We start from the raw sequence: 13909 nt of genomic DNA, 5'->3' as shown, positions 1-13909 counted from the left end.
AAAGCTCATCAATGAATTTGGTAAGGTTGCAGAATATGAAAAGTAATACACAGAAATCTCTTGAATTCATATACACTAACAATGAAAGATCAAAAAGAGAAATCAAGGAAACAGTTCCATTTATCATCACATCAAAAGGAATAAAATACCTAGGAATAAACCTACCTAAGGAGGAGAAGACCTCTACTCAGAAAACTGTAAGATACGAATGAAAGAAAGAAAAAATAACACAAACAGATGAAGAGATATACTACGTTCTTGGATTGGAAGAATCGATATTATGAAAATGTCCACACTACTCAAAGCAATATGCATATTCAATGCAATCCCTATCAAATTACCAATGGCATTTTAACAGAATTAGAACAAAAAAGTTTACAATTTGTATGAAAACATAAAGACCCAGAATAGCCAAAGAAACTTTCAGAAAGAAAAACAGAGCTGGAGGAATCAGTCTCTCCAACTTCAGACTAGACTACAAAGCTACAGCCATCAAAACAGCATGGTACAGGCACAAAAAAAGAAATAGAGACCAATGGAATAGGATAGAAGGCACAAAGATAAGCCTACACACCTATGGTTCCCTAATATATGACAAAGAAGGCAAGAACATACATGGAGAAAAGACGGTCTCTTCAATAAGTGGTGTTGGAAAAATTGGACATGTAAAAGAATGAAATTATAACACTCCCTAACACCATACACAAAAATAAACTCAAAATGGATTAAAGACCTAAATGTAAGGCTGGATACTGTATAACTCAGAGGAAACCATAGGCAAAATACTCTGACATAAATCACAGCCAGAGTTTTTTTTGACCCATTTCCTATAGCAATGGAAATAAAAACAACAACAAGAACAAATGGAAACTTATTAAAGTTAAAAGCTTTAGCACAGCAAAGGAAGCCATAAAACAAAATTAAAAGGCAACCAACAGGACTGGCAGAAAATATCTGCAAATGAAGTGACTGACAAAGGATTAATCTCCGAAATATACAGACAGCTCATGTAGCTCTATAGGAAAAGCAAATAAACAACCTAATCAGAAAACGAGTGAAAGATTTAAATAGATATTTCTCAAAAGAAGTATTATAGATGCCCAAAAAGTACATGCAAAGACGTTCAACAGCACTGATTATGAGAGAAATGCAAATCAAAACTACAATGAGGTATCACCTCACATGGGCCACAATGACCATCATCAAAAAGATCTGCAAGCAGGGAATGCTGGAGAGGGTGTAGAAAAAATGCAACCCTTCTACATCGTTGGTGGGAATGTAAGTTGGTACAGCCACTATGGAAAACAGTTCCTTAAAAACAACTGAAAACTGAATTACCATATGATCCAGCAATCCCACTCCTGGACATATATTTGGAGAAAACCATAGTTCAAAAGGATACATGCGCCCCAGTGTTCACTGCTACACTATTAACAACAGCCAGGACATGGAAGCAACCTGAATGCCCTTCAACAGAGGAACGGATCAAGAAGATGTGATACACACATAGAATGGAATGCTACTTAACCACAAAAACAGTGCCACTTGCAAGGACATGGATGGACCTAGAGACTGTCGTATTGAGTGAACTCAGAGAAAGACAAATAGCATATAATATTGCCTATATGTGGAATCTAAAAAAAAGGATACAAATGAACTTATTTACAGAACAGAAATAGAATCTTGGGATTAATATACATATACCACTATACATAAAATAGATAATTAATAAGGACCTACTATATAGCATACAGAACTCTACTTAATACTCTTAATGACCTATATGGGAAAAGACTCTAAAAATGATTGGATATATGCATACAAATAACTGATTTGCTTTGCTGTACAGCAGAAACTAACACAACATTGTAAATCAACAATATTCTGATAAAAATTAATCAAAAAGAAAAAAAAATTTACTATGTGAGTTCCCTGAGGGCAGGTGATATGTCTGTCTGTCTTGCTCACTGCCATATCCCCAGTACATAGGACTGTCCCCAAAGCATGGTAGACACTCAAGAAACATCTGTTAGTTGAACAGATAAAGTAATAAATAGTTCCTTTTTGCATTCAAAAAAAAAAAAAAAAAAAAAAGAAAGGGAGAAGGTCATAGCTGGAGAGGCCAAGTTGAAATGTTATTTAGGGCTGGGGATGAGGACAAGGTAAGGGGAGGAGAAAGTACCTGTGAGGCCAGGAGTGGAGGGGCCTGGGGAGATGCTGTGTAGACAGGCTGTGCTGGGGGATAGAGAACTGGGAGAAAGAGTCAGCAATACTTGGGGTTATTAATTGGTTCCCCTTTTAGTTCCCTGAGGAACATAGATAAACAGAGAAATTCTTAATTTTTTTTTTCTTCTTCCCTTAGAGGCTGGATCTCTCTGACTTGAACATGAATTGGTTCCCCTTTTAGTTCCCTGAGGAACCCAGATAAACAGAGAAATTCTTTTTTTTTTTTTTCTTCCCTTAGAGGCTGGATTTCTCTTATTTGAACATGGCTCTGTAAGGGATGCTCCTAATATATTAGGGCTGCAAAAATGTTTCGTTACTTCTACTCTGCCAGACTCTGTGCTAGGCACTGAGGGAACAAATCTGAGTAAGAAAAGATCCATGGCCTGGAGGAACTCATGGAATTCAGTGATTCTAAGAGGTGATGATTCAAAGAGCCTAGTATGTTAGAATTTCATTGTGCTGAAATTCTCAACTGCACTGCGATGGCTGGGCAGCACATTTCCAGCACTTGGGCCAGGGGCAGGATTTCTGGGAGGAGACAGTTTGGGTCTCCTCTTCCCTTTCTTAGGAAGAGTGCACGATGCAGAGGTTCTGGGAGCAAAGGCCAGCTGCCTCTGGGAGGATCCCTATCACCAACTCAGGGGACCGTTTCTGTTCCTGAGACATAAAACTCATCATGGTATAACCATTTCTCTGGTTCCAGTTCAGGTTTGTCCCAGCTGTCTTCACTCTTTGGCTGTCTCTCAATTCGCACTTGGCCACTAGAACAATGCTTGAAATCCACTACAGAGGCCAACCTTGACCTAAATCCATTAAGAGACCCAAGTAAATTCCTTGAGTTGGGTGTCTTTTAATCTCTGTTGAAAGATAATAGCTTGTTAGTTTAACTAAGCCTCTGTACCTTGATGAAAAATGTTGTTTAGAGAAAATATTGATTGAAGTTTCATCCCTATCAGAAGGCTTATGAGTGTGTGATTTGCCAACATTTGCTTGTAAGTCTTGATGTTCCAGGGACTAGTAAAAGTGGCTGAGACCCCAGAAGATGTGTAAACAGGACCTAACTGAGTGGGTATTTCAACTGTTTCTTTTTGCTTAACATTAATCCCTTTTGTATCTCTTAAGTTTGCACTCATCTGTTAGTATTTCAATTTATTTTCCTCCCCTCTTGTGTGGCTTCCCTGGTGGCTCAGACGGTAAAGAATCTGCCTGCAGTGCTGGAGACCTGGGTTCAATCCCTGGGTCAGGAAGATCTTCTGGAGGAGGGCATGGCCACCCACTCCAGTATTCTTGCCGGGAGAATTCCATGGACAGAGGAGCCTGGCAGGCTACAGTCTATAGTGCCAGAAAGAGTTGGACATGACTGAAGCGAATTCACACACATGCACAGAGAAGCTAAAGGACTTGCCCAAAGTCATACACTCCAAGTCCTGGGTTCTTTCCTCCCCAGGAGGCTGCCTGGCATTCCTCCATGAGGACAGGCACTAGTATATCCTGTGGCTTAAAATCCTTCTGAAAAGATGAAGTCAACACTCACCAAGGCACTGGGGGATTGTCTTTTTATGTTTCCCAGTGGGATGAAATGCAATGTCTGGTGGTACATAGACTTTGCCTCTCCCAGCCCCAGATCAGTGTTTCTCCATCTCCTACCTAGGTAACCCAGGCCAGTCAGGGCTTGGTGGGGATCCCACCCCTTATGCCACGACTGGCAGGGAGTTCTCTTACTTCCTGCTCTGTCCACACCCACAAAGTGTAAACATTAAAAGCAAATGTTTGAGAGGATGTTTGCTCCTAGAGCTGGATGGTTTCAGGTTTATAGAGAGTAATCATTACCAAATACACTCCTATTCTAATTTCCTTATACTAAACATATGTTTTACAGCTGGGTGGATTTCTTTCATACCCGATCTGCCTCTATCAGAATGTGGGGGTTATCCAAGACTTTCACAAGGGTTTAGCTTTCTGCCCTGGCTGCCAACTTGCACCTTTGTTCCTGGAACTAAAGTAAAACCAGGCAGGGAAGAACCAGTGATGTTTGGACAAGGGGAGGGTTTCCCGTGGCTTTTTTTCTTTTTCTTTTTCCTTTTTTTTTAAAAAAAACAAACAGGTTAGACACTTCCTGAGGGATGAAGGGCCTTAAAAGCCAGGTATTCAACTGAAAGCACTGGGGAAATTTCAGCCATTTTTGCCACTGGTAAGGAGAGCCAGTGCACTTGGCTATTTGTGTCACCTCCCTTCCTCGGTCCCTCATCATTTCAGGGACCCCACCATTCCAGGGATCCAAGGTGCTTGATGCAGACTCATTTTACTGTACATCTTGGCATCTCACCCTTCGGGGAGCACAAAAACCAGGAACCCATGTAGCTCTGTAATACACAAACTCTAGATTCAATATTGACGTTCTGTGCAATCAGTTCTGCTTCCTGTAATAAGGAGGTTGGCATATGGTGAGGGCTGTGGGCATTTTGTGTGTGTCCTATTGGTCCCCCACCTCTGACAGCTTTGTTAATGGGTAACTCAGTGCATTAGTTATCTATTGCCATGTAGCAAAATACTCTGAAATTTAGTAAAAAGACAATGAATATCCATTATCTCACATGGTTTCTCTGGATCAGGTATTCAGGAGCAGCTTAGCTATGCGATTCTGGCTCAGAATCATAGGGGTACCAAAACAGATTGCATGTCCCCCTAAAAGTCATGTGTGTATTTTTTTTTTAAATTATTGGAGAATAAAGAAGGCTGAACACTGAAGAATTGATGCTGTGGTGCTGGAGAAGACTCTTGAGAGTCCCTTGGACTGCAAGGAGAGCAAATCAATCAATTGTAAAGGAAATCAGTCCTGAATATTCACTGGAAGGACTGAGGCTGAAGCTGAATCTCCAATACTTTGGCCACCTGATGTGAGGAACTGACTCACTGGAAAAGACTCTCATGCTGGGAAAGATTGAGGGCAAGAGGAGAAGGAGGGGACACAGGATGAGATGGTTGGATGGCATCACCGACTCGATGGACATGAGTTAGAGCAAACTCCAGGGTAGTGAAGGACAGGGAAGCCTGGTGTGCTGCAGTCCATGGGGTCGCAAAGAGTTGAACACAACTGAGCGACTGAACAATAAACAACATAGTTGATTTACAATGTTCTGCTGGTTTCTGCTGTGCAGCAAAGTGAATCAGTTATACATAGATGTATATCCACTCTTTTTTATGATCTTTTCCCATATAGGTCACTACAGAGTACTGAGTAGAGTACCCTGTGCTATATGATAGGTCTTCATTAGTTATCTATTTTACATAAAGCAGTATATATATGTCAATCCCAATAAAATTCATAGGCTAAATCGTAATGGCCAATGTGATATTTGGAAGCAGGCCTTTAGGTCATGAAAGTGGAGGCTGCAGGAATAGAAATTTTTAAGAGACCCCAGGGAGTTCCCTTACCCTCTGTACCATCTGAGGACATTGATAAGATAAGACATCTGTGAACCAGGAAGTGAACGCTCATCAGACACAAAATCTGCTGACACCTTGGTCTTGGACATCCAACTTCCAGAACTGTGAAAAATAAATCTGTATTGTTTATAAACCACCCAGTCTATGGCATTACTGTTCTAGCAGCCCACATGGGCTAAGACAAGGTCACAGTCAAAATGCTAGCTGAGGCTCTGAAGTTGTGATTAGGGTGGGATGATTCTATTCCAAGACTGCTCACTAACATGTCTGGCCAATTTGACCTGACTGGTGGATGGTGGCCTTAGTTCTCCACCTTCTGGGAGACCGCTCTGTAGGGTCATTTGAGATTTACCACAACATGCTAGCTGCCTCCTCCAGAGAGAGTGATCCAAGAGAGGGTAGCATCATACCAAATGTCCTTTATGACCCAGCCTCAGAGGTCACATGCCATCATTTCTGCAATGTCCTACTGGTGACACAGGTCAGTCCTATTTCATAAGGAAGGGAACTACACATGGGTGTGGGAACCAAGAGGTAAGCTACCTTGGAGACTGGCTACATTTGGTTTATGCCTTGTAACTCCAGTTCTCTTATCTACACTTTTACTATTTTCCTGAGGAGCATTAGTTTTGAGGCTGAAGCTTGATTATACCTGCCCAGAAGCCTGTCTACAGGACCCTCCATGCAGCTAGGATCTGTGGGGACAAGGGACTCTCTTGGCACTATGGAATGTACAGAAGAGATAGTAACAGGTCTGTTAGCTTCCGTTTACCTATGTTTCTCAGAAAACTGTGTTGGAGTTAATGGAGATGAGAATCAAACATTTAAGGGGCTTGCATGCAAATAGGAAAATAGCCAAATTTTACTGAGCACCTATCATGTGGCAGGCATTGCGTTAAACAGCTCATATGCTCATGTTAATGTGTATACCTACCATCTCTCTGATGAGGACCCCAGTCTGTTATCTCCCCGCTCACTTTCCATCACAGTGAGAGTTAACTTGTTCAGCTTCCATGTAATGATTACTACAAGTCAGGCGTCCATCTTATCAAAAATACAGCTAAAGTTAGGGGGCTTTTTACGTGCCCAGTATGTTCTATAAAAGACTTCTGGAAAATATTTCCTTTAAAGAACAAGAGCTGTAACAAACTGCCACAAACTCAGTGGCTTAAAATGATACAGATTTATGACCTTACAGTTGTGTAGGTCAGAGGCCCAACACAGCTCTACATTCAAGACGAGGGCAGGGCTGCACTCTTTCTGGAGGCCCTGGGGAGACTCTGTTTCTTTGCCTTTCGAGCTTTGAGAGGCTGCCTGCATCCCTTGGTTCATGGTCCCTCTCCCGCATTTTCAAAGACAGGAAGGTGACACGTCTCTGCCCCCTCTTCTGGTCCTTACGGTCTCCTTCTCCAACTACAGCGGGAAAAGCTGCTTTTAAGGACTCACGTGGCTAGACAGTGCCCACTCAGATAATGGCTAATCTTCCATCTCAAAGTCCCTAACCTTCATCACATCTTCAAAATCCCTTTCACCATACAAATTAATACATTCACAATTTATGGGGATTAGAATGTGGACATCTGGGGGGGGCACTATTCTTCCTACTGTTACTGTAAGTGAAGGGACTGGGACTCGGCTTACAGTACAAATACGGTCATTAAGACATAGAGTAACTGAACACAAAAGTTCAGAATAGACACACACAAGTATGGCCAGCTGGTTTTTGACAAAAGAGCAAAATGGAGGAAGGAGAGGTTTTTTTTTTTTTTTTTTTTAAAATAAAAGGTATTGGAATAATTGGACATCTTTAGGCAAAAAAAAAAAAAGCCTAAAGATGACCTAAAGCCTCTCATCTCTTGTACAATAATTAACTCAAAATGGATTATAGATCTAAATATAAACTGCAAAACCATAAAACTTTTAGAAGAAAATCTTTGTGACCTAGGCTAGGGAAAAGAGATTTTAAGACATACCACCAAAAGCACAATTCATAAAAGGAAAAAAAAAAGAAAATACTGGATTCCATCAAGACTAAAAGCTTTGCTCTATAAAAGTCCCTGGGCATCACCGACTCAATGGACATGAGTTTGAGCAAAATCCGGGAGATGGTGAAGGGCAGGGAAGCCTGGTGTGCTGCAGTCCAAGGGGTCACAAAGAGTTAGACACAACTTAGCAACTGAGCAGCAATGAAAGGATGAAAAGACAAGCTAAAAAATGGGGGGTGGGGGAGGCGGTAATTTGCAAGTCTCATATCTGACAAAGGACTTGTATCCAGAATATATAGAGAACTTTTTAAACTCAAAAGTAAAGAAACAAATAATCCAATTAGAAAATGGACCAAGGAGTTGAACAGACATTTCAACAAACGGAGATATAGATAGCAAACAGATGCATAAGTGTATGTTCAACATCATTCACCATTAGTAAAATGCAAACTAAAACCATGATGAGATACCATGACACTTCTATTAGAATGGCTGCAGTAAAAAACCCTGACGAATCAAGAAAGTGGGTCACTAGTACATATCTGGTGGCAATGAAAACGGCAGAGCCACTCTGTAAAACAGTGTGGCAGTTTCTTATAAAGCCAAGTATACATTTACCTTGCAACCCAGCAACTGTACCCCTGGACATTTCTCCCAGGGAAATGAAAACATTCTATTCCCACAAAACCCATTTAAGAATGTTTATAGCAGCTGTATTTGCAATAGCTCCAAACTGGAAGTTGCCCAGACATCCTTCACCAGGTGAATGATTAAACAAATGGTGTTAGAAAATAGAGTATTATTCAGCAGTAAAAAGAAATGAACTGTTGACACACGCAACAATTTGAATGGATCTCAAAGATATGCTGAGTGAAAAAAAAAGCCAACCTCAACTGTTACATATATTTACATTTATGTAACAGTCTTACAAAATGATAGTGATGGTCGCTGGCAGGCAGGAGTGGTAGAAGGTGTAGCTATAAGGAGACAGGCTGCGGGAACTTCTTTGTGGAGATGGAACAATTCTGTATTCTGATTGTAGTGGTGGTGGCACAAATCTATACATGTCACAAAATTTCATTATATATATACCAAAAAGATGCAAGTAAAAACTGGTGGAGTCCAATTCATAATTAAAGTGTTATTTCAATTTTTTTGATAATGTGTTTATGTTGATGTTATTACACTGTGTGACGTGTGTGTCTGAACTCTCTGTGCTGTTTTTATAATTTCCTGTATTAATTTTTTCAAATAAAAAGTAAGCAAACAAACAAAACCCCCAAACACAACACCCTGGCTTTTCTCACTCCATGCCTGCGCTCTGTCTGGGTAGCACTGATACTCCCCATCTCATGCTTTCCCACTTGCTTTTGCCATGGAATCTGAACTGAAAAAGAGAGTAAACCAACATCTGGGGTGAAACAGTGTCTCCCAAAGGACTCTGTTGAGTACTCATTCAGCAGGATTTCACATTAGGCAAGAATAAACATTCTGTTGTCAGGAGCATTGGGGAAGTCCTGGGTTAGCTAGGTTTCCTTACTGAGCGGCAGCTTTAGAGGACAGGTACTTATGCTGTGGATCTCTGAGAGGGGGCTTTGGAATGCAGAAATTCTCTCACTGTTTTGTTCATAGAACTTGTTTTCCTCCTCTGAGTATCTCAAGGGATTAAGGCTTCGTGTAGTTAAGAAACACTGAGCTGAAGCATTCTTCAGAGAAGAGAAAAGTAAGGAGTATGGAGTCATTTTCACCTTGGAGCCAGGCCTTTGGCTTCAGGCACTGGATCATCCTCTCAGCCTTTTGTCGCATAGTGAGTGTAATAAAAATTCACAGAAATGTGTTGGAAAGAAAGGGAATCAATCTTCATTGTGTTAAGGGTTTGAGTTTAATTTCTGATTTCCCTTTTTTTCCTGGCAGGGCATGTGTGATCTTAGCTACGCAACCAGGGATCAAACCTGTAAATCCTGCACTGGAAGCATGGAGTCTTAACCACTGGACTGCCAGGCAAGCCCTTTGAGTTTCCACTTTGAGCAGAGACTTAGGAGAGAACGCTTTCTGCCCTTCTCCATTCCTGCATTCTTAGGGCTGGAGGCCCCGTTCCCCATCTGACGACGGACCTGCACGCAATACAGAATGACCGACAATCCACTCTGGAAGCTGAACGTGAGGGGCAAGGCCTTTGGAACCTGAGGTGGAGGGTTATGAGGAAGTAGATCCAGGACTATTACATTTCCTGGTGACTACAGGGTTGGCCACGAGGTGAATCCTAAGTTTCTAAAGACACCTACTTGTGTGGAGAAAGGGGAGCCCTCCCACATGGCTGGTGGGGATGCAATAAAAAGTAGCACTTTACATACGCCTTGGAAGAGGAATTCAGGAGTGACTTCCGTGGTTCTGGGTCACGGTCCCTCACCATACTGCAGTCTTTTGAAGGGGGCCTGGGAGATCCGATTCCGAGATGGCTCACTGGCATGGCTGCCCCATTTGTGCTGGTGGTTGGCATGACACTTCAGTTCTTCACCTTGAAGACCTCTCATAAGGCTGCTTGACTGTTCTCACAACACGGCGGCTGGCTTCTTCCAGGAAAAGGGATCCAAGAGAGAGCAAGGTGGAAGCCATAAAATTATTTATGACATAGTCCTGGCTGTCATGCACCATCATTTCTGCAATATTCTCCTGAATAGGTCAGACCTATTCAGTGGTGTCAGAGAGACTGACACATGGCATCAACTCCAGCATGAAAGAATCACTGGGGGCCATCATGAAGGTTGGGGACAGAACTTCTAACAGAAAGAAATTACTGAAAGGAGCAGCCTTAAGTGGGTGACGGGAGTTCTCAAACAGCTGAGTGATCATTTCCCAGGGGCTGTACCACTCTTTCTCTCCACAAGAACTGGCGTGGAAGTCTGGGGTCACAATCTGCTCATTCTTTCAACAGGTATTTACTGAATACCTACTGTGTGCTGTCAGTCTGCTTAGGATCTATGCAGGAGCCCTGCCAGAGAAGCCCATCCCAGGAGCACAGTCAGAAAGCAGACACACAGCCCGGGAAGAAGTACCGCCTTGAGTCGTGAGCAGACGTGCATGCTTACCATTCATCCTAGCTATTCTTTTAAGTAGGGGCTCCCAGGAAATGTGCCATCCTGAACAGCACTTCTGCCCTTTGTTTGTTTGTTGCGTAATGACTTTGTTTCACATGCTCTGCTTAAATGGATGGACTCCCCTCTCCCACCCCTCTCACTGGTCATAACTCTTTCTGTTCCCATTTCATCGGAGACAGGTGCCCTCCAAACCACACTCCCCACATTTATCACAGCTAAATAGCTTCCTGATGCCTTCTCCCCTATTTCTGAAAGCAAGCGCCTCTTACCTTACACACAGAGCCTAACTGGAACAGGAAATGTGATTAATGCACAACTTACTTCTTCCCTCAGGCTATTTATGTCTCAGTCAAAAGTCCAGGTTGCCAGTGAGAGACGGACTCTGGCCATTTTCAGCATAAAGGAATTTCTTAGAAGGACATCCGAGTTCTTCGAATGAAAGGTGGCTTGGAAACCAAACTTGGGAGGTGGGTGAGAACCAAGGCCTTTCTGAAGAGCCAGGTGGCAGGGGCAATGTGGTTGCTGTGATAATGCACCTTCCTCCTGTCCTGACTTCATGGCCTTAAGATTCAGAATCCTGGGAGATAGCATCGGTTCGGCTCGGCCAACGTCAACACTGGTCCCAGGCTTCAGAGGCAAGACCTGACCCATTTTGTCTTAAAAAGAAAGGCAGATATTGCTACACATTTACTAATTCTCTAAATGTCTCTAGTTCAGATTCTCTAAATGGCTCAGGCACCATTCTACTCAAGTGGAAGCTCTCCACCGCTCAATGAGGAGTCAATTACTGTACTGTCCTCTGGATCCACCCACGGCTTGTATTAATATCATCCGTCAATGAGCCATGCAAGATGGCAAGCGCTCTTGAGAAGTATTTCAATGGAATGTTCTATTAGTTTACCAATACTCATCTTCTAATGTCATTTATTACAGAAAATTAGATGACTGTAGCATGAGCAGAAGAATATTGATTGCCGGCCTCTGAATTTTTAATATGAGTGTTTGATTTATAAATTAATCCTTCATTTCATTAATTAGAGTAGCAAGGCAGTCTCTCATTCAAGCTGTGGTGCTGAGGACTACTGTGACTTTCCTGTCAGCAATATTACGTAATCATGATTTGTTAATATGAGTTTCATCTCGGGTCCAGGTTTTGTGTCCTGCTGTGTCAAGCAGCCTCATGCTTTCTGGGTTTGTAGTTATCTTTCTGTGGTCCACCCTTCATCTTTCATTCTCAATCTACTTGCCCATTTCGGCCAACTTTTTCCTGAGCATCTTCCACAGGTTGATCTCTCCCTTGCCTCAGGATCTGATAATGTCATCAGGAAGGTATTCAGCTCTCGTTGGCTCACAGGGCCTCTGGTTGTCCAAGCGAATGTCCCTTAAACCTAGCCCCAGCTTGCGTTCAGGCACAGGCACAATTGGTTCCCTGTTGAATGTTTGAAAGAATGAGTAAGTGAACAAATGCTTTCCATTCTCCAAGCATCTTCCACAGTGAGTATCCTGTTTCATCTTTTGCAACACAACAGCCGCAGATTGTTGTTGATCAGAAGCTCAGGTTTTGGAGTCTGACAGAACCCTATCTTTGTCATATAAAAGCCATGTGATCCTGTTTCTCTGTGAATAAAATAGGAATAATCAGACTCCCCATCTCACAGGGTTAACTGTGTGGTCACCCTGCGCGGAGGGCAGGATGAGCCTCCTGCTACCCCACATTGTTACTGGGCTTTCTTATTGGCTTGCTCAGATTGGCTGGACAAAGGGAAATGGGAGTGCTGGGGGCTTTAAAGGCTGTCAGTGGTCAAACATACAAAATGGAGTCTGACTCCATTTATAGGACCGTGGTGAGAAAATCACTGCTTAAAGCATTTAGACTAGTGCAGGGCTGTAGTGTTTCATAAACGGATTATTAATGCAGTGATGGTTTATTTTTTTTTAAGAAGCTTTTGCATCTGTTACCCCATGTCCTCTTTATATCAACCCAAGCAATTGGGAAACCTGGTCAGAAGCAGGTCTGGTACAAAGGAAGCAGACCAGTGACAGTGACAAGTGACAGCTGCTGACCTCAGGATCACTATATCCATCATCAATCCCAGTTTTATCATCGTCACCATCACCGCCATCACTACCATAGCTGCTGCCACAATCCCCCACGACTAACAGCAGCAGCTTCACCACATCATTCTTTGTCATCCTCGTCACTATTATCATAAGATTTCTCTTAGATTATCAACTTTTTTAGGTTTGAGAACTACCTTTTCTCTGTTGTTGCAGACCAAATGACATGAGGTATTAGGAACAACAACAACAAAAAAATACAGACTTACCTGGCTTAAAAGTAATTAGTGTCTCAATTAGCAAGACATCCAAGAAGGTGATTTTCAGAGGCTGAGAGACACTGTTAAAGGCTCTGGCTCTTTTCTCCTTTCTGCTCTGCTGCGCTCATTGCATCCCCAGATCCTCAGCTGGTTCAGGACATCAAGGGGCAGCAGCATATAGACATGTGTGTTTTGGTAGAAAAAGGGACTGATTCTTTCATGAGTTTTCTTGTGCTAGCACATCAGCTCTTTTACCTAAGTGTCTCCCCTCAGTCCCGCTCGCCTTAGCAGCCTGGACTGCAAGAGCACTTCCTGTGAAAAGAGCTGGGAGGGCTTCTCCAGAGGCACCGGGCAAGGGAGGAAACCACTGTTGACTGGGAGGGCTTCTCCAGGGGCACCGGGCAAGGGAGGAAACCACTGTCGACCGGGAGGGCTTCTCCAGGGGCACTGGGCAAGGGAGGAAACCACTGTTGACTGGAGGAGGAAAGCTGGGGCTGCTCTCCTGCTGTGAGCGACTAAGTAAACACCCTGGAGTCTGCTTACCACCGGCGTAGCCACGGCTCTCTTGAGGAAGCTTCTGGTACGGTGGTGGCCCCCTCTCATGTGTAATGTCGAGAAAGCCAAGGCCCATGTGGCTCAGTCCCCAAAAGGTACTGCAATGACAATCATATAGTCAACGCCATCAAGTGCTTTTATAAATAAGTTCTTTTCTTTGTATTATTCTGAGCAGTCTCATAATGACAGAATGCTCACTGATATCCTTGAAATTTTGTTTTATAAATCTTCTCATGCCATGATGTTCTCTAGACCCTTGACCCTCCACACACAAGAAACA

At 42.8% G+C, this 13909-nt stretch overlaps 1 protein-coding gene across 2 annotated transcripts in view; it reads right to left on the bottom strand.

Moving 5' to 3' along the window:
• FAM3D (FAM3 metabolism regulating signaling molecule D) overlaps nt 1-13390 on the bottom strand; it is an 81549-nt gene extending 68159 nt beyond the window's left edge. For both annotated transcript variants that reach the window (XM_060402288.1, XM_060402287.1), the window contains exons 1-2: nt 13084-13390; nt 10013-12373 (exon numbers count right to left, since the gene is read on the bottom strand). Coding sequence is in view for 1 of the 2 variants with exons in the window: in XM_060402287.1 (XP_060258270.1) it covers nt 10013-10158 (146 nt within the window). In the remaining variant the exon portion in view is untranslated. The remainder of the gene's footprint in view (nt 1-10012; nt 12374-13083) is intronic.
• Nucleotides 13391-13909: the final 519 nt, after the last annotated feature.

Source organism: Ovis aries, chromosome 19 (assembly GCF_016772045.2).
Source record: "Ovis aries strain OAR_USU_Benz2616 breed Rambouillet chromosome 19, ARS-UI_Ramb_v3.0, whole genome shotgun sequence".
In the NCBI taxonomy this organism is placed as follows: Eukaryota; Metazoa; Chordata; class Mammalia; order Artiodactyla; family Bovidae; genus Ovis; species Ovis aries.
Note: the sequence above shows the minus strand (reverse complement) of the source record. Positions and strands in the feature narration are given on the sequence as shown.